The following is a 19,852-nucleotide window of genomic DNA, read 5'->3' on the forward strand; positions in this document are numbered from 1 at the left end:
GGACCACAGTGCTAGGTCACTTTGCATTTTCTCTATATTTGGAAATTAGGAAATGGCAAAAGCCTTTATTCCAGGCATCCCAAAACTAGAACGGATGTCAGGTTTTACGGGTAATGCTAACAGAGAGGCCCGAAGGGACCACTCACCAACAGAGCACGGTGGCACTCCCTGCTGGGCACCTGCAACAAGACAGCTCCTCCTTAAGAAAGGAGAGCATGGAGACCTGACTGCCGACACTGGCCCCGTCTCTTCCGGTGTTGGTGACAGCATGGCGTAGACAGAGAGCTAGGCTTTCAGAAGCACATCCTGGGCTCTGGCAGAGAGCAGGGTGGGCACTCCTCTTCCATCGGTTCCCTCCACGTGGGGCGCCGTGGAGCCCTCCGGGATCACAGTGAGAACTGATCTGGGGTCCCAGCTCAGCACTAGGCGGCCGAGGCCTTAGGTGTCATCTTCAAGGGTCTTCATCGCTGTGGTGACCACACATCGTAGACAGCCCTCATTTAAAATACTACGTCCATTCATTTTGTGCCAGAAATTATGGACAAAATAAGTATGCAAATTATAATCTAGCCAAGGTACTTCTGAATTATAGAATTAAGGGGTTCCATCGGAAGAAATCATGACAGTGATCGCACGTGACTAATAGGACGTATTTTTTAACAGAATGCCCTTTATTGAGCCTTCAGAAACTTTCTCTTTAAACCCCTAGTTTTTCTTCTGTTGCTGTTTTTTATTTTTTAATACAGAAAATGAAAGGTTAAGTTTCAGCCAAAAAACTATGAAACAATTCATTTAAATCCATAGACTGCCATACTGTCTCCTTCTTAAACAGACGTTTAATTAGTAATTCCTAGATAAGGAAAGCAGATGCACATGGTGAAAGACAGCTGTTTTCAGCCTCGGTTTTCTGTGTGCTTTGATTACAGAAAGCACTCCAAAGACCTCTGCCAGCTGCAGCCCTGCACCCGAATCACCGATGAGCTCTAGCGAATCAGTGAAGAGTTTGACTGAACTGGTCCAGCAGCCCTGTCCCCCCATTGAAACAAGTAAGGATGGCAAACCACCAGAACCCAGCGACCCGCCTGCTTCAGACTCCCAGCCCACCACCCCACTGCCTCTGTCCGGACACTCGGCTCTCAGCATTCAAGAGCTGGTGGCCATGTCTCCAGAGCTGGACACCTACGGCATAACCAAGAGGGTCAAGGAGGTGCTGACCGACAACAACCTAGGTAGGTTCCCTCCCCACCTGCTCGGTCAGGAGGTGGCAGGTCGTTTCCTGTTGGGAGTTCTCAGGAAGAACGAGTGGAAGGGGGCCTCAGGCTGAGCCAGCCAAAGGGTTTAAACGTTCACAGGCTACCTATAAGAACCTAAAATGTCCTATAGCTGTGAGCACTCAGGGTTCATAAGGGTGTTAGAGGTCTAAGGTCAGTCCCAGCCCAGCCCCGCCCCTGCACCCCAACCAGGACCTCTTGGAAGACAAGCATGCTGGCCGGAACCAGTTCAGGCCATACACTGCGACCACCGATGGGGGCATGCCCAGTGGAGCTCTGAATCCTGGGCGAGGGGGTGGGGATTGTGCAGAGCAGGGCAGAATCAGCATGAGCCCAGTAGCATCTGGATGGCGTCACGGGAGAGCCCGACAGGCAGGGTTCCGATTTGCTGTGAAGGCAAATCTGTGATCTGAGGGGTGAAACTCTTCACACCAGGGAGACGACTTGCTCCTCTTTGAGCAGAAGAGGGTCCATCGCAGCGTCGCCCTGGATTTAGCGATGAGAGGCAACTTCACAGTTGCTCCAGCTGGTCTTGGCTTCTCCGGGAAAGAAGCTGCCTCCCCTCCCAGGGTGTGTGCGAGGAGTAATAGACGCAAAGGGGGCCAAGTTACAGATGAATTAGGCAGCTTGGTCAAGACCCAGGCATCCTCTTAACCTTTGACCTGGGGTCTCGGGGTGTTCATGGGTTAGTGTCTTAAAGTCACAGCAGGACGTGTGTGTGTGCGCGCACATTTTAAAGGGTGAGGGTCAGTCGCTTTCTTCAGGCTCTCAAATATGTCTGGGACTCAAAAATGATTGAGCGCCACTGCTGTGAAACCTCTAAAAGTAATACAGATAATTTTCTAAGAATAATTCGCTTGATTTCCGCCGCCCCGTACAACTGGGTGGGTCAAGCAAATAGTAACTAGCTGTTCATATATATCGCTTTCCTGAACGTAACAAGCTCCTTGGAATGAAATGAGATTCACTACCCAGATTAGAATTAGGTAAAATTTGTTTGAAACTACCACAACGAAAAAATGGTAAGGACCTAGGATGTGTTTGTAGGCTAAACTGAGAGTCTGAAAAGCAGAGAAACCACAGGTTTACCAAAATCAGTAAATGTATATCTCAGTTAAAATGACTGATATCAAAAAAACTTAATTTCTCAAATCCAAAGCTTTCCATGCAGCAAACCTTTGCTTAGAGCCCCGCTTCTCTTGTAACTGCTGTGAGCGCAGCTGGGGGTGTTTCCCTCTCACAGATGGAGGACGTGAGCCGCAGGGGGAACAAGCCGGTGGTCCACGGTCCCCCTGCACTGAGGGGCAGAGCCGGTGTCGTGGTCCGTAGGCTTGATGGTACCAGACACTGGCCTCTGATCCCGGTCTCCACTTCCACTAGCGGTCCTGTTCATTTAAGTCCTCCCGTCCAGTCCTCCAGGTTGTGCCTGGTTCTCGTGCGTACCTTTAAAAGTGGTCGTCCCTCTTCACTGGCAGCTGAATGGCTCTCAGAGGAGAGAAATTTTCTTTCTAAGCCTCCGGCGAACATTGCAGACCTCACGCCGCTGTGCTCTCCAGAGCGGAATACCCTCTGATCAGCCTGGGGAGCAGGCTGCCTGAACTGCGGGGACAGACTTTAGAGTTGGAAATGGCCCGCTTTTCAGGAAAATAAAGCTGAGGAGCTCTTTCTTCTTCTCTTTCCTGCTGTGACCTTGGGTCAAGTGGCCTGTTTTCTCAGCAGGACCTGGTAACCTCACTAATCGTGAAAGGAGCCGGTGCAGACGGCCCTGTGGTTTGAGGCTGTAAAAGGGAGGTCTCCCCACGAGCTGCTTAACCTCCTGCGCTCGGGTTTGGGATTAACCACCTCTGATAAAAGCCGCAGGTGTCGTCCAGGCCTCGGTTCATCCGAAGCCCAGAGGCTTTTTTGAGAGAAGCCTTGTGTGTAGCCAGAATGCAAGAGTAATACTGACTCCATCACCAGTGGAGTTCGTTACCAGTCTGGTTGAGGAACTGCTGCTACAAAGTGCTCGCTCTAAGCCAGGACCCAGCTGATCAGACTGTGGGTCTTGAACCCCCGTTTCTGATTTTAACCTGACACATACTTGTCCCGCCAGATCCCTGGGTCTCAGCAGTGATATCACTCTTGGTTCTGTTCTCTCTCTAGGTCAGCGCTTGTTTGGGGAGACCATCCTAGGACTCACCCAAGGCTCTGTCTCCGACCTCCTAGCTCGCCCAAAGCCCTGGCACAAGCTCAGTCTGAAGGGGCGGGAGCCCTTTGTCCGGATGCAGCTGTGGCTGAATGACCCCAACAACGTGGAGAAGCTGATGGACATGAAACGGATGGAAAAGAAAGGTAACTCCCTGCTGCCTGCCCCAGCCAATCGCTTTCTCATTTATAAACGTGCTGTTGCTTTTAAAGCCTTCACACCGAGCTGAGGAGGGACATTGACCCATGCCCAAGGGACTGTAAGGCAGGGCAAAGGATTTTTTGATGATCATCCACCGATGAGTACCTAAAAGGACTGGGAAGATTTGTGGCTTTTTCTGCCTGGCAGCCTGAACCCAAAGGCATTTAGCCCTGGGGGGCACTGTGATAATTCCTCAGTCACCCTGGCAACCAGTGTACCTTTTTCTTCTTCAGGAGAATAAGGCCACTTGGTGGTGGCTCCTTTGTTGTCTTTTGTTTTGTTGGGTGGGTGGGGTATTAAAACACTTCATCACACGTGTACCACATGGCAGGGCTTCCACAAAGAGGTGGTTAAAAAATGCGTTTGTAAATAAGAAGTCTCTGGTTCAGAGAAGTTAGCCACCTCCAGGGAGGTCGCCCAGCCTGGAGAACAGCAGAGCAAGTTCCTGCCAGGACAGACCTCTCTCTTGCTGTTACGTTACAGTCTCTGGGGCTGTAGAGGATACGACCTCCTAGAGAGCTAAGAGCAGCTCTCTTCTCCAGACACATCCCGAGCCCTCTCAAATGCTGAGCAGTGTTCTGCTACAGGTTACGGCACAGGAGAAACCCTGAGGGATTTCCTTGGTGGCAGGAAGTGACACCTGCTCTGTGTCCCGGTTTGCACTGCACGTGCCGCCCCTCGTCAGTGAGTCCTCCCCTTGGAGGGGACCGTCCTGGGTCACCTTTAGTGCTGCGAGCTCACCCGGGGGCTGCTGAATCCCTTAGATGTGGGAGAGCGGGCACCAGCTGCTGGTCTGGCCGTAGGAAGCCGTGACCGCCCCCCGTCCTCAGCCTCTGCCGGGGACCTCACCAAAGAGTGGGCATTACACCCACCCGTGTGACTGTGCCCGGCCCCACGCCCAGCGCGCCCGAGCCGGGGGCGGGTGGAGCCCAGGCTCGAACCCTCTGAATTCACGCCAGGGGCGTGTGCGGCTCACCTCCAGCCCGGCATCGCTGTCCTCACCCAACCAGGGAAAGGGCTGGGCTCCGAGAGGGAGGGAGAGTCTCTGGTCTAGAGACTTGTAGGTTCAAAGTGCCTCCTATTTGCAGACACTGTGCTGAGACTTCGCTCAGCCCACATAACTCCATCCAGTAGAGAGATTATTATCCAGGAAAAATGAGGCTCTGGCATCATGAAACTTACCTGACTTCAGGTTGGCATAAGCAGGAATCCAAACGTGGGCTGTTAGGCTTCACAGCCAGTGCTCTCAGATAGGCATGTGTTCTGCTGCCCTGGGCCGAGCGCCTGCCACGCCGGGACCACGTGCCCAGGCAGCGGCTGCCACGCCAGCCGGGGCCCTTCCGGGGGGGCTCCTGCCCTGCCCGCCCTCAGACTGCAGACCAAGGCTCTGACACAGGCCGCAGCCGTGGGCAGCTGCAGGCACTGCTGCAGGCTCCAGAGGCCCAAAACTTTCTGACTTTTTATCATGGGAAATTTCAGACATAAAAGCAGAGAGAATGGTATCGTGAACCCAATACCTCCATCACAGACTTTCCACAAGAGCCCACCCCAAGCGGTTTTAAAGCTGCACGCGCTCTGTCAGAAGGCATCCCTCCCGAAGGCCACCTCCTGTGCACGGGCCCTGGCCCGACCACTCCCTGGTGTGCTTCTCCTGGGCCAGTAGAAAAGGACCTCAGCCTCCACAAATAGATCTCTGGGGGCTTCCTAGGCCTCCACTCCCTCCTGCACAGGCTCTGGGCGCCATCTTGTGTCACAGAAGAGTTCTGTCTCGCTGGGGCCCAGGCCCCTCCTCACATCCCAAAGTCCCTGAGCAGCTGCAGGCCCCCTGTCAACTCTCGCCAGTAGGGGTGCTCGCTAACCAGCCCCAGCGGGAGGCCGAGGCATCTGACCCCTCAGACACAACAGCGGGTGACCCAGGGCACAGCACTTCCTGTGATTTCCATAGACGATCGGTCACCCGCCCAGCGCGAGGGGGCTGGCTGGACAGGCCAGGCTCATTTCTTTCTAGCCTCTTGACTCTTCACCACATTCATTTTAGGGGGAGAAGATCTGCTCCTCCTTATGTCTGAGTTCTAATCATAAAATGGCACGTTAAGTAACTCCCTAGCCCAAGTTTCAGCATCTGTAAAATGAAGGTAATACTTTTTCCGGTTGTAAGGATTAGAATGTACCTAGTATAACAACCAGCACATATAAGCGCTCACGAAGTGAGAGTTATTAAAATAATTTGTATCCCTTTAAAATAGATGAAAATAGGCTTTGCCCCCAGTCCAGCCTAGATTAAAAATTCTGCACCAGGCAATCCAGACTGTAGGCTTCCCATGTACGCTGCACTTCCTCCTCTTCCGTAAAAGCTTTTGCTTCTTCTCCCTTCAGCGCACATCTTTTATTGTTCTCCTTTCTTTCATTCTTGTAAATCTCTTTCTCTACCCTAGTCCGCCCTCTGCTTTCTGTTCCCTTCATGAGATAGCGCGCACGCGCGCGCACACACACACACACACACACACACACACACACACACACACACGCAGCCTCAGCTAGCTCAGGGGCTGGGCTCCCCTCCCTGGAGGCTACAGATGGACCCTGATAGTCTTCTGTGACATTTGAGACCCACGTGTCAGTGCTGCTGAAGTGTGTCTCCCTGGCTTCCCTCGGCTCCCGTGGACACAGCCCCGGGCCCCGCTCCCATGCCGTGGCGGGGCAGGGCGGAGGCGGGGAGGGCGGCTGGCCACCAGCCGGCTGGGCAGGGCAGGCAGTGCTGCCCAGAACAGACTTAGGTCAACCTCAGTTCTGTCACTTACTAGCTGTGTGACCTCAGGTGAACCACTGAACCTATCTAGGCTCCAGTTTTTCCACCTGTAAGTAGGAGTGATACTGGTCTGTCTCCCATAGGGTAACTGTGAGGACCGGATGACAGATGTTTGCTGCTGCTGCTGACAGATACTGCTCTTACTGCCCCGTGCCGTTTGAATTAAATAACACTGCTTCTCAACTTTCATCAGTTTTCAGAAGTTTTAAGGAATTTTCAGACCGTATTCCAAATTAGTTCACTAGAATGACCTCTATGGATGATTCGTTTGCTCAAGAAGTCCAGATGGTTTTTAAGTTGAAGCGTAGTTGGTGATTAATGACACGTAACAACAGAAAGGAGCAGACGAAGCACACATAGCACTGGGAGAGCAAATATCTCCCAGGAATCACCCCCCATTTACCTCGCAGCCCACGCAGCACATCCCCAGGTGACAGTCGCACCTGAGTCCCTGAGCCTTGTCTCAGCCCGCTCCTCCTAACCCTTATTCCACAGTCAAAAGACACGTGAACAGCACACGCCCTCCCCTCGCGCCAGCTGCTGTGCCTTCCGGGCCGCGCGTTTCCTGACCTCTGAGCCCTGCTCTGGCCGCTCCTCCCCTCCTGGGTTAGGAGCCTCCTCCAAGCTCGGTCCAGCAGGGTTTCTCAAAGCCCCTTCTCATCTCCGTCCGCCAACCTCCTGCTCACTGTCTACGTTTTCTCAAGACTGTGGCCCCTGGATCAGCGCCTTCCTCCACGCCCATGTCCTGCCTCATCCAGGGGAATTTTAAGCCCCATCTGACCTGTCCAGCACCCAGGCCTCAAGTTCTTTGACCTCCTCAACCCTTGATTCCCCAAATTGCATCTTCGCCCACAACTCCTCTACCTCTCGAAGCCTGAGTTCATGTCCCCCGTCACCGACCACATTCCCCTGTCCGTCCACCTTTCCACGTTTCTCCGTCCATCCCAGCTGACACCAGATGGCCTCCAGAGCCTGGATATCCCCTCCCAGGCTTTCCCCCAGCAGTTTTCCCTCTGCTGCCCTTCTCTCCTTCCCCAGAACACCACCCCCCGCCCCGATCCCCGCTTTGGTACTCTCTGGCCATGATACTCTATCGCACACCTTTTCATTCCTCATCCCCCTGCAAATCCCAGCCTTGGGTTAGCGCCCTGCCCGTCTTCTTCACCCAACCTCCTTGGCGTCTGGGACCTACACGGGTTGGTGCCGCCTCAGATTTGTATCTCTGGTTTCAGTAGGGTCCTCTGTGCTTCTCCCCACCCCCGCCATCACCCCCTCCATCCCCACCACCATTTCTCACCGACCTCTCTCAAGACTCCATTTACATCTCTTCAGATCACCCCTCCTCCTGCCTTCCTACTTCATAAAGAAAACCAAGGCTGTCAACTCTCCCCACCTCAGTCCCTATAAACGTGTCTGTATGTCCACCCACCCCACCCTTCCCCCCCAACTCCTACTCCTGTATTCAGGACCCACCTCATGCACCTCCGGTGGCCGTCTCCTCCCTCACCTGTAGCCCCAGCTCTCTCTGTCTTCTCCCCCATCAGCTTGGAAACATCAGCTCTCTCTCATCTTTAAAGGGCCACCCTCGACCTGGGACTTCCCTTCTAGAAGCCATCCTGTCTCTCACGTTTCTTTTACAGTTAGGCTTCTTAGAATAGTAACTCCTGCCCACTACCTCCACTTTCTCACCTCCTGTTCACTATTAAATCCACTGCGGTCTGGCTTCTGCTCCCACAGCTCCGCTCTATCTGCTCACCGAGGCCTCCAGTTACCTTCTAATGTCTAAGCACCCAGGACATCCTGGGTGCTTGTTGGACCTTCCTTTCTGCAGCACTGACGCAGGGACCCTCACTCCTCACTCATCCCTTCCTCACACCACTGTCTCCTGGTTTGCCTCCCATCTCTGGATCCTTCACGGCTGCTGCTTCCTGGGGTATCCTCTGCATGTGGGTGTTTTCCAGGATTCCATTCTCGGCCCTTCTCTTTTTCATCAAGGTCGCTGACTTAACTACAGGTTCTGTTCTAGTGGTTCCAAGTTCCTCTCTCTAGCCCGGACCATTCTTCTGAGCTTAACACCTGTCTTTCAAACTGCCTACAGAACATCTCGACGTGGGTGACCCAGAGACCCCTCAAACTCCACGTTTCCAAGACGAACCATCATCTTCTCCCTTTAGTCTGCTCCTTCTGTGATACCCAGCCCAATGACACCAGCACCCAGCTCACCTCCCACGCCTGAGACCAGGGGGCCGTCCTCAGCGCCGCTCACTCTGGTCCCTCGCTGAGTCAGCCACTACGTCTGTCAGTTCCACGCCTCACAGCTCCACCATCCGTCTGCTTTGCTCCAGCCCCATCACCACTGCCTTAGTGCAGATCTTTATTCTTCTTTCCTCCCGACTGAGCTTCTTCCTTTCAGTCCTTCCCACTCCACCCTCCGAGCTGTCGCCAAGGCAGCCTTTCAGAAGCAGAGAGCTGATCACATCATTCCCTTCATTAGAATCTGTTCGTCTCTTCCCACCGCTTTCTAGGTAATACCTACGTCCAAACTTGTGGCCTACCCTGGCCGCCCACCTCTCCACCTTTAGGTCCGAAAACTCCACCACACCCCACCGCCCATGTGCACGCGCGCGCACACACACACACACACACACACAAACACACTTTGACCGTGCTGTTTCGTGCCTCTGTGTCTCTGCACCCACTATTCCTGCTTTCTGGAGCAGCCTCCTACCATCTTCTACTTCGCTGCCTAGTTTTTCTGGTTAATCCCTTTGTCCTTCAAGATTCAGTTTAATCATCATGTCTCCCAGGAAGCCTCCCCGGCCCCCTCCGCAGGCTGAGCTCAGTACTCTCCCTCAGCGCCCGCCTCCGTAGCACCCCACGCTTGCCTCCCGTATCACACCTTACTGGGGCCGCCTATCTGTATACTTCTCTGTGTCCCCACTAAACCGTGGGTCGTGCAGGGACAGACGGGGACCTCACGTCACGACAGAGCAGGTCCTCGATGAGCGTGTGTTGGGTTTCAGAATGGTTCTGGTCCAGGTGTTTTGAGATGCTCTCGGAAGAGCAGGGAGCTGCCACGGTCCACACAACAATGTCTGGGAGTGGAGGGCGTACCGCGTAGCGCCGGGGCCGGGGCCGGGGCCGGGGCCGGGGCCGGGGCGGGTCTCCCCGCGGCACCTGCACCTCAGTCTGACTCCTCTCCCTCCCTCAGCCTACATGAAGCGGCGGCACAGCTCGGTCAGCGACAGCCAGCCCTGCGAGCCCCCCTCCGCTGGCATCGACTACAGCCAGGGCGCCAGCCCCCAGCCCCAGCACCAGCTGAAGAAACCCCGAGTGGTGCTGGCTCCCGAAGAGAAGGAAGCTCTGAAACGAGCGTATCAGCAAAAGCCATACCCGTCACCAAAAACCATCGAAGAACTCGCCACCCAGCTCAACTTGAAAACCAGCACTGTCATCAACTGGTTCCACAATTACAGGTACGGCCCTGCTCTCACCCAGTAAGTCAGCTACAGTTTAGAGAGCGCGCGTTCAGCCCTCGGGAAGAGGCCGACGGGTACTGCAGAGACTGGCCGTTCACCGTGCACAGGGACGACGTGCTGGGGACTGAGAACTTGGGGTTTGGTCAGTTAATTGGCTTCTTATTCGTATTGGCGTTTTAAACCCCAAAGACGTAGGGTCATATAGTTAGAGACCAGAAAAAAAATCTCTCAGGGCTATCATTTAAAAAGGGAGAGTGTAGTCATTCATGGTTCCACAGTAGTGACCGTGTATTTGGTGATTTTTTTAATGCTTTCTCAGGGTCTTTTACAGTATTGTTTTCCAAATTAGTTTGATTAGTTTTGTAATTAAATCAAGTAGTGTAAGACCCTTTCTTCTGGGAAAGTCATGAGTTAATGAAGATTTATTGAGCATCTACTAGGTCTACAGACACTGAGCTATGTGTTTTAACCAGCACTGTATCACTTGATCCTCACAACTGTGTAAGAGATATAGTTTTTTCCACATTTTATAGATCAAAACATAAAGCGCAGAGGGGTTAAATAACTTACCTGAGGAGGAAAGGGCCCGGTGCTCTCCTCTAGAACAAAGGACTGGGGTAAAATGTTTGGATTAGATAATGGAGATCCACTGACAGATAATGAATTGTCGATCACCGCTATAACCAAGACTCCCTACTGCTAGAAACCAAGAATTCTCAGTGGCCTGATGGAAATTCCTGCCTGTTTAATGCCTTGTACTCGGCCATCTCGATCGCTAGTTCCCATCAAAACATCATTTTCTCTAGGGCTCGGCAGAACTGGGGTAGGTGCTCCTGGTTATACCAAGGTGACAAGTACACATGTATAACCAGTGCAGGTGGAGCCCTCATGGTTCCTCACCTCAAATAAGTGGCAGGCAACATAAGATCACAGACAGTCAGGGGCTAGAGGGAGGAGTTGTGTCTCAAACTGGGGCCTGCCTCATCGGACAGGCTCTGCTGGAGCTTCTGACAGGGCACAATTGTTCCCAGGTTCTGAACAAATTGGAAAATTTTTAACTATTAGATGGGAGCCAAAATAATACCTTTATTGCTGATGAAGGCTACGTTAGCAGATGTAGCTTAGTGTGAGAGCCAAACAGACTTGCTCCCTGACCCTGAAAACCAGGCCAGTTTATCCATCATGGCCCCACTGGCCCCGGCAGGCCTCCCCATGTGTAGGCTGGCTCCCAAGAAGACAAAGTACATGAGCTGAGCCCGGCTAGCTTATTCATCCTAAATTTACCAATCAGATAAAAACAGAGGCAGAGTGAGGTCAGCAGTTACAATAATGGAGAGCTCCCTCTGCATGGAAGGAAACCTCCAAAGTAGTAAACTAAAGTACAGTGAAGGCTAGTGAATGGAAACTTGGGCAGAAGTTCACCAGAGCCTCTCCTTGCCAGGTGTCACACAATCCTCCTTTCACTTTCCAGACACAAAGGTGCACTTTGTGTACTTTTGAGTCTTCTGCAAGTTACGTCCATTTTAAAGCAAGAATCACAACCCTGGACAGGAGTGCCAGAAGCTGTAGATTGCTGAGTATCTGGGTAAAGGTGCTACCAGTCACACAAAACATCTCCAAAGCCATTTCCCCTGGCCCTGCTGGGGCCACCTTTTTTTTTCCAGATCCCCCTACAGGCCTCAGTTGAGTGGCAGTCACTGCCTCCTGGCCAGGGCATGCACTCTCCACGTTTCCCAGCTGGCCTCCTGACCACCATAGTACTGCCATTACGTGATGGTCAGCTGGTCATTGTGGAGATGCCTCACTTGAGCATTTAAGCAAATTCAACTATAAAGAGAGAAGGGGGAGATGGGAAGAATAGCAGTAGAACCTCAAAAGCTAGTCATGAGCTCAGGTCCAGACCTAGAGTAGATGGATGTGCAATAAATGCCTTCCGTCAAACGTACTGCACAACAAAGCAGGCTGGTAAGTCACGTGGGATAACCAAGGGCAGAGATGAGTTTCACCTGCGGAGATCTGGATGAATATCCTGGAAGAGGTATGATACGGCAGGGTCTTGAAAGAAGAACTGAACTAGAGAAGAATTTTATAAGCCACAAAATTGGTTGGATGAGAAGCGGCACCAGGTCATTCAGAACTGGCATAAAGCCCAAAGAATTGAAGTCCCTTGCCTAAGGTCACCCAAAGGAAAAGTGCAGAGCAGAGATTCCAGCTGAGCGAGCACTCTCTCCGTGGCTTTAGCTCTTCCCTTAAATGCTTAGTCCAGACCAGCTTACCTGGTACGTCTCACAGAGCTTCACACAAGGACGAGCACACAGTAGCACTCAGCACACATGCACTGAGCGTGTTTTAATTCCTAAGCGAGAGGGCAGTTTCTGAATAGGTTCTTTCCACAGGAGTTAAACAGAAGTTGATTTATTTTTTACTGCGCCACTGGAACCCTTAGTAATGTTTGGGGTCGATTTTTGCCCCCATCAAAAAAATAAAACTTTACTTCCTCTTACCCTTTCACCCTAAGGAAATTAGAAGTATTCTAGAGTGACCATTTACCCAGGAGTTTCAGAACAACATAGCACAGGACACCTGGTCTCCTGGAGAAGAACAGGTCCATTAGAAGAAACTCTTCCAAGCCCTAAAAGCCATGGCATCCTGTCAGCCTTGCATGACTTGTCTGAAAACCAGATTTGCTTCTGGGACCTGATCTTTCTAGACCAGAAGATAATCTTCCTCAGGGACATGGAGACAAACCTAGGCTAAGAAGGATGACGTCTCGTATCTGCTGAGCATATAACATGTGCCAGGCACTGAGCCAAGAGCTTTGTAGATGTTATCTCATCACTTCCTCTGATCAGCAGTCGAATTCAGTGCTTGCTGCCAGCCCTGTTTTACAGAGAAAGGTTATTATACACGTTAGCCGAGCCAGTGAGGGTGGCAGCCTGGATCCCAGGCCCTGGGCATGAAGTTGTCCCTTTCCTCCCTCAGCCCTTCTGTCTCAGCCTCAGTGCTTATAACGGGGACTTTGTTGTTGAAAAGGCAGCTAGATGGTAAGAACAGAAGAATAGTTCCTTTTTTTTTTTCCTTTTCCTTTTTTTTTTTTTGTCTACGTTGTGTCCTATAGTATACATTAATATTTAATTGTAACATCTCTGCAAGGAAGACAGTATTCTCCATATTTTTCTAAGGAAACTGAAGCTCATGAAGGTTAAGGAACTTGTCCAAGTTGCCCGGCTAGTGAGTGACAAGCCAGATTTCAAACCCAGGTTTGCGTGGTTCCAAAAAGCCTGTTCACCAAGCCGGGCCAGGCTGCCCCTGAGACTCTGAGTTAGTCCAGGGTGGGCCTGTGGCCTGGATGGGACCAAACCCTCAGCTGCCCGTCTAGCCTCCCACCTCCGTAACCAGGGTGGAATGGGATTGGGTGTTCATCCCAACGGGCATTTCTGGCTGCCAAAGGGCTTAAAAGCCAGCAAAGAGCACGTACGCCCTCCCAGCAAAGTGCCCAGGAAGCTATTTATGGGAGCTGCCATATCACGGGCTCCCAAGGTAGCCCCAGGGAAGGAGGAAAGTCTTCCGTTATCCCTGGGAACTTCTGGGGGGCTTCAGGATCTCACCCGGGTAGCTCTGGCTCAGGAATCATCTTCAGGACAAGGGTCAGAGCTCACCCTATGTGTGGAGCAAAAAACCATGTAGCAGATAACCATGACCAGAGTTCTGATATACTGGACTCAACTACAGCCGGATTCTCCCTGGCCCCGGCCTCCCTACGTCCAGCACAGGACCTGGCATATTGTGGGTTCTCAAAAATGTTAACCTTTATTGAGTTATATGCACTGTAGAAAATATCTTCGTGTGTGCCTAACCCCAGGGCTCTCTGCAGGCCCAGTTTCTGCAGGACACTGGGCTTCGTGCTCCTTTCCCTGAAGATGCTTTTCCACTAACAGTTGGCTCATGATCAGAGGCTCTTTCAGCTCTTTGGAAGAAACACCTGGGGAGACTTCTGATTGAGCCTAGTACTGTGAGCATGATGGGAAGAGAAATTCCGACACAAAACAAAACAGACTTAACAACAGCCCTGTCATGACATCACGAAGGGCTCCAAAACAGGGAAGGCCAGGGCCCTTCTGTAGCTGTTTCCTTCAGACCCGACAAAACAGTGAAGCACACTTTCCACCGTAGGCTGAACTCAGCTTGATTAAAACCTGCTTGATACGTTGGAGCCCGTTATTTGGTCTCCTTCCTGCTTGATCAGAAATGACCCTTTTCCTGGTTTTCTTTTAGAGGAGGAAATTAGTTGAAATACATAATTTGTCAGAATCCCGCCGCAGCCTTGACCAGAGGCCCTGCCTGGCCCGTGGCTCAGAGCGGGACACTGAAGATTTTCACTTTGGGCACCGACTAGTAATTGGATCTCTGTCACGAAGTCCAGATGAGGAAGCAGTGGTTATCATTCACGCTCACCTTCCATGTATGAATGCAGTCGGCCTTTATCACTGTACACCAAGCACCATGCTAGGCCTGGGGTGTGCTAAGAATGGGACCTCGCCATTCACAGCCTGGTTGGAGGTGGAGGAACCGTGCCATTAAATAAGTAACGCTGGCGCTCCATCCTTGTGAAGACGGGACTGGCACGCCAGCCAAGGGACAGGTTACGCAGAGGCACCGGGTTTAGGAAACCGCGGGGTCTTTGCTGGCTCCTGGCTGGGAAGGGTGGGGCGGCTTTAAAGAAGGGCCGCCGGGGAGCGGGCCCTGCTCCGCTCTGGGGCCCATAGGGGCCTCAACGGCTGTCCGGCGGGTGGGAGTGTGAGATGCGGTGCGGTGGACGGAGAGAGGGCGTCGGGGCGGAGATGGCAGGAGGCTCAGGCCGCAAGGGAAGGGGCGCAGAGCGCCCGTGCGCGGCGGCCCCCTCATGGCGCCCCCCTGCTTGTGTCTCGTAGGTCTCGGATCCGCAGAGAACTGTTTATTGAGGAGATTCAGGCCGGGAGCCAGGGCCAGGCCGGGGCCAGCGACTCGCCGTCGGCCCGGAGCGGCCGGGCAGCGCCCAGCTCGGAGGGCGACAGCTGTGACGGCGTGGAGGCCGCCGAGGGCCCGGGCGCCGCGGACGCCGAAGAGTCGGGCGGCCCCGCGGCCGCCGCCAAGTCTCAGGGAGGGCCGGCCGAGGCGGCCGCGGCCCCGGAGGAGCGGGAGGAGGCGCCGCGGCCGGCGGAGAAGGCGGAGCCGCCGCCCTCGGGGACCCCGGCCCCGGACGCCGCCACCGACGAGAGCCGGCCCCGGGCGCCACCGCCGCCGCCGCCGCCGCCGCCCGAGGGCCCCGCGGACGGCCCGGGGCCCGTGCCAAACCCCGCCGCCGCCGCGCCCGCGGCCGGGGAGGACGCCGCTACCTCAGCCGCCCCGCCGGGGGAGGGCCCGTGCAGGGCCCGGGACGGCGCCGACAGGAGTTCAGCTTTGCCAAGCACCAGCGCGCCCGCGGCCGCCCGCAGGCCCAGCTCGCTGCAGAGCCTCTTCGGCCTCCCGGAGGCGGCGGGCGCCAGGGACTCGCGAGACAACCCCTTGAGGAAGAAGAAGGCCGCGAACTTGAACAGCATAATCCACCGCCTGGAGAAGGCCGCCAGCCGGGAGGAGCCCATCGAATGGGAGTTCTGAGAGGGCGCCGCCCGCCCGTCCCGCCGAGCCGGGCCACGCCTGACCGGGCAGGGCCGAGTCGGGCCGAGCTGGGCCTAGTCGAGCCGAGCTGGGCCGAGTCTGGCCGAGGTTGGCCGAGCCGGGCCGGGCAGGAGGGGGGTGGCGCCGACTCCGCGGCCTGGACCGTGTTGCGCACTTACCGCCCTGCGGGCCACAGGGCAAAATCGCCATAGGCCAAGGTGCATATAGAAAACAAAGGAGCATTAAGCCCAATCTATGTCGTGTTTTCAAGGAAGAAAACGGAAATGTGTAGTCGAGCTTTTTTGTACCCTGAAGTGTTTTTTTTATTGCCCTAAGTGATTTCCACAGGTTCTGGAATAACTCTTACAGCTTTGCCTTGCGCCCTCCTCTTTCGTGTGGGCTTTAAAAAAAAAAAAAAAAAAAATCAAACCCACATATTAAAAGGGGGCTTTTTATCTGCCATCTAATGGCTTCAGAGCGATAATACACTATTATCTTCTTAAACCAGGAAAAAAAGGGGGGGGGATTTTTCAGAAAAATTTAAAAAGAAAGTTTTTGTAGCTGTTCAGTTGCCACTAAGAGATTGCACAGTCAAACCGACTCTAAACACACTAGTTTGGATTCCTAAATATTTTCAAGCAAAGAATCTTCTCCTTTGAAACTTTGAATTAAAGTAAAACACATTTACTTCACATATTTTTTAACAAAAAGAAAAGTCACATCAGGAAACTATCTGATTTTGTGGTAGCTGACGTAGTGTTTTCTTGTACGTGAATAGAATCCTGACATGTAGTGCACATTGATCCATAGCTTTAACTGACTCTGGGCTTTTGCTGACCAGGGTTCGTTTAATACACTCCATTCTAGGCCAAATCAGGACAAAAAGAAAAGATCCGAATCTAGGTATTTTATAATCTGCTTTTTAACCTCTAACCGCAGAGCACGCTGATCAGACCTCATATGTCGGAGGTGTAGGAGACAAGTTAGAACTGTAGCATGTACCCGTTCATTTTGTTTAATTTATGGTGTCTTACGTCTGTGTTAGTGCGTCTTGCACACATACGAGCGTTGAAAGAAAGGAGGAAAGAGTAGGCCGTGAAGGTCGCCGCAGGCAGATCTGGGGCCACACAGGGCCCCTCGTAGGCAGCAGTCTTTCCACGACACAGAAGGCACCGCACCTCACACCACTCTCCCGGGCACCTGATGGACTGAGCCCCACCAGGGGACGCCGCTCCCTGGGCCTGGGCAGGGCTCGCGCGCACACGCGCTCTCTCGCTCGCTCGCTCTCTCTCCCTCTCTCTTTCTCTCTCTCTCTCTCTCTCTCTCTCCCTTTCTTCCCACCACAAGCACTGATGACTGTTGACGTCGTGGGAAGCCTCCTTCCTTCCCTGCAGAAGAGAGAACGTGGCAGTCTGGGCTCGGCTCCCACCCCCGTAGAGATGGCCCAAACTCACACCAAAACGCTGATGCTCTTCACATCCAGACCAGACCATTGGCCCTCCATTCATTTTGCCTCTTGGAACGTTCTTTTATGCACAGTTTAGGGCAGTCTAAGTACAAATCAAAAGTCTAACTTGTCTCTGATTCCTCCTGTCGTCTATGTGTATATGCGTGAGAACAGAGGTGGATGAGAGTGTGCGTGTGTGCGTGTGTGCAATTTTATACGTCTGTGTATTTTCTTAAGTACCTGTGCACACATAGAGTGCATTACTGCCACCTTTTTTCAATAAGCTGTTTTATCAGTTATGGCTTCTACAAGTTTGCTAATTTAGACTCCTTTATTGCCATATCTTTAAACTAACAATAGATGATTTCGGTATATATATATATTTTTTTTTGCTTATTTATAGGTGCTGTATTTTATTATCTGATTGTTAGGAAGGGATGAGAGGGGCAAATATTCTTTAGAGGGATAGACTGCCGGCAGTATTGGGTATAATTTACAAGATGTAGTTGTCATACTGTATATTACTGATTGAAACCTTTTTGACCGTATTGTGTATCATTGAAACCTTTGTCTTAGGTCAACATCTTTGGATGACATTTTAATGGTGCATTCATTATTTCTTAAGTTTAATTAATATTACCTTTTTTTGATTTGGGGGGGGGTGGGAGGGAGTTCTAATTTTAAAGGTATGCTCCCGCTATTACACCTCAGTGTGCTTGTATTAATTAACTTGTAGGACTTTGACTGTAAGATGTGAAACCACATTTCTTGCATGATGTTTTAGAAATTATGTATTTTCATTTACAGTCTTTTAACCTGCAACTGCAGCACTTAGTTCAAGTTTTCACAAGTTTAAGAGTCACTACACTAAAGACAATGCCTTTTCATGAATAAGAAGTTTGCAGAAGGCTCTAGGAGGCTGGGAGGCAGGCCGTTTGTCTTTCGATGGTTGCATATCATCTCTGAACTTGAAATCTGGTTCAGTGAGCAGAGAATTCAACATGGAGGAGCTTAAGGGGAAAACGGATTCACATCTGGCTGAATCCAGGTGCGGTGAGAAGAGCGAGTTTGCATTCGTGACCCTCACAACAGCAGCAGAGCCCCTGACAGTACTGTGGTGTCCTCTCCACGAAAACCTCAAGGAGGAATTTTGTCGTCACGTGTGCTGAATCTCCAAATACCTGATTTTCATTAGAACGAAAAGCAGGGCGTTAACAGGGAATACTAGGGTAGTATTTTCGTTTTAAAGGCATGACTGTTATTTACTAAGGTGTGAAATCTGAGGAAATTGAAAAAGTATAAATCTGTCCATCCTAGTGGCCAAATAGTAACGTCGAAAACAGCCGCTTTGGCTCTTCCAGGCAATTTAGTCATTTTTGTTGTTGTTGGTTGTTTTTTTTTTTTTTAAACTAGGTTATTGTTGATTTCCATTCTATCTTTTTTTGCCAGACTTACATCTGGGTGCTCGATACAATCAGTTGGTTAAATTTTGCTTGCAGTTCCATGTTTGTATTTTTTTCCTCTATTTATTTTATTTTATTTTTTTTGATTGCGATCCCAACCCTATGATCTCTTGTGTTAAGCTGTCACTATAATACTCTTAAGAGCTGCCACTAAATAACAGAAACCTGGAGGGGGGGGAGGGGATGTCCCCCTCCTCTTTGCGCCCCTCATTTTGAGTCCAAGGGTTGATCTTTCATCTTGAGAAGCAATATTCAAGTGCCTTGAACAGCATCCTCTCCGTGGGCTTTACCTTCAGCTGGCTGGCGTTCCAAGCAGTAGCTCCCACAGGCAGCCGACCTCTTCCTCTTTCCGCTCCATCAGTTTAAAAAGCTGATTTGTACCTCTCCCCTGGGGAAAACGGTTTCGTATAAAACACTAACACTTAATTACAAGCTCCATTGTACCATTTTAAATGGCTTCTTTTTGTTAATTGAAGGCAGTGTTCATAAGTTAAGGTTTTTGCCGTTACTTAGCTGGCTAAGTGGAGGCTCCGCATACAATCAGTGTTCACGTTCAGCCTCTTGACCCTTGGTTCCTGCCCACATTCTCCTGTGCTGTCTGAGGTGGAAGGGGTGTGGGTTCTGTCCCAGCCCTGTGCCCGCTCGCTCCCACCACCTGGCTCCCAGATGACCTCTTCCCTTGAACTTCTGGATCAGGCAGGGTTGTCTGTGATTTCTGTCTACCAGGCCGCCCTTCTTTAGAAAGGATTACCACAGCCATCTAGCTCTAACTCGGTTTTCCTCAGAGCCTACCTTCCCAAAGCACATCACGACACGAGGTGGCTTACGGTCAGCAGACTGGAGAGAAGTCTCCAGGAAATGCCAGGATCTTGACTTGTATGACTACTCTCAAGCCATGGCCACTACGTCTGGGAAAGTGACCGAGGCAAAAAGATGAGAGTTCATGGCCTCCCTGGGACAGTTTCCCTGAACTTCCAAAGCACAAATGCCTCCCTGCTCATCTCCCTCCTGTGGGCATCTTTGTTTTCCCCCCCATTTACAAGCCACATATGCTGGTTGGTGGTCCAGACCCAGAGTATGACAGAGCTTTGGGTTAAGTGTGCGTCTGTGCTCCCTCTGGCTGTGAGAGACCCTCCCCAGCCAGCCCCAGGCCCAGACGCCAGCTCCAGGAGGAAGGAAACACCCGAATGCCTCCATGCCTGCGGTCACATCAGCCCACAGCCCTGAGCAGACCAAGCAGAGGGCAGGTTGTACGCAAGCTCTTGCATCAGCTAACTATCCTCAGATCACCCGGAAGTCGTGCCCTAAGAGGTTGGGACGAGTCACGGGACAGCTCTGTCCGCAGGCAGGTGCCTTTCTG

At 52.1% G+C, this 19,852-nt stretch overlaps 1 protein-coding gene across 6 annotated transcripts in view; it reads left to right on the forward strand.

Moving 5' to 3' along the window:
• CUX1 (cut like homeobox 1) overlaps positions 1-19,852 on the forward strand; it is a 376,899-nt gene that overhangs the window by 335,606 nt on the left and 21,441 nt on the right. For 3 of the 6 annotated variants that reach the window (XM_057528358.1, XM_057528357.1, XM_057528356.1), the window contains exons 21-24: positions 927-1,229; positions 3,414-3,602; positions 9,678-9,942; positions 14,877-17,625. The exons of the other annotated variants lie outside the window; for them this stretch is intronic. In XM_057528358.1, coding sequence (XP_057384341.1) covers positions 927-1,229; positions 3,414-3,602; positions 9,678-9,942; positions 14,877-15,582 — 1,463 coding nt within the window. In that variant the 3' untranslated portion in view covers positions 15,583-17,625. Of the gene's footprint in view, positions 1-926; positions 1,230-3,413; positions 3,603-9,677; positions 9,943-14,876; positions 17,626-19,852 lie in introns of those variants that run through there. 6 annotated transcript variants of the gene reach the window in all.

Source organism: Balaenoptera acutorostrata, chromosome 15 (assembly GCF_949987535.1).
Source record: "Balaenoptera acutorostrata chromosome 15, mBalAcu1.1, whole genome shotgun sequence".
NCBI classification, from domain to species: domain Eukaryota; kingdom Metazoa; phylum Chordata; class Mammalia; order Artiodactyla; family Balaenopteridae; genus Balaenoptera; species Balaenoptera acutorostrata.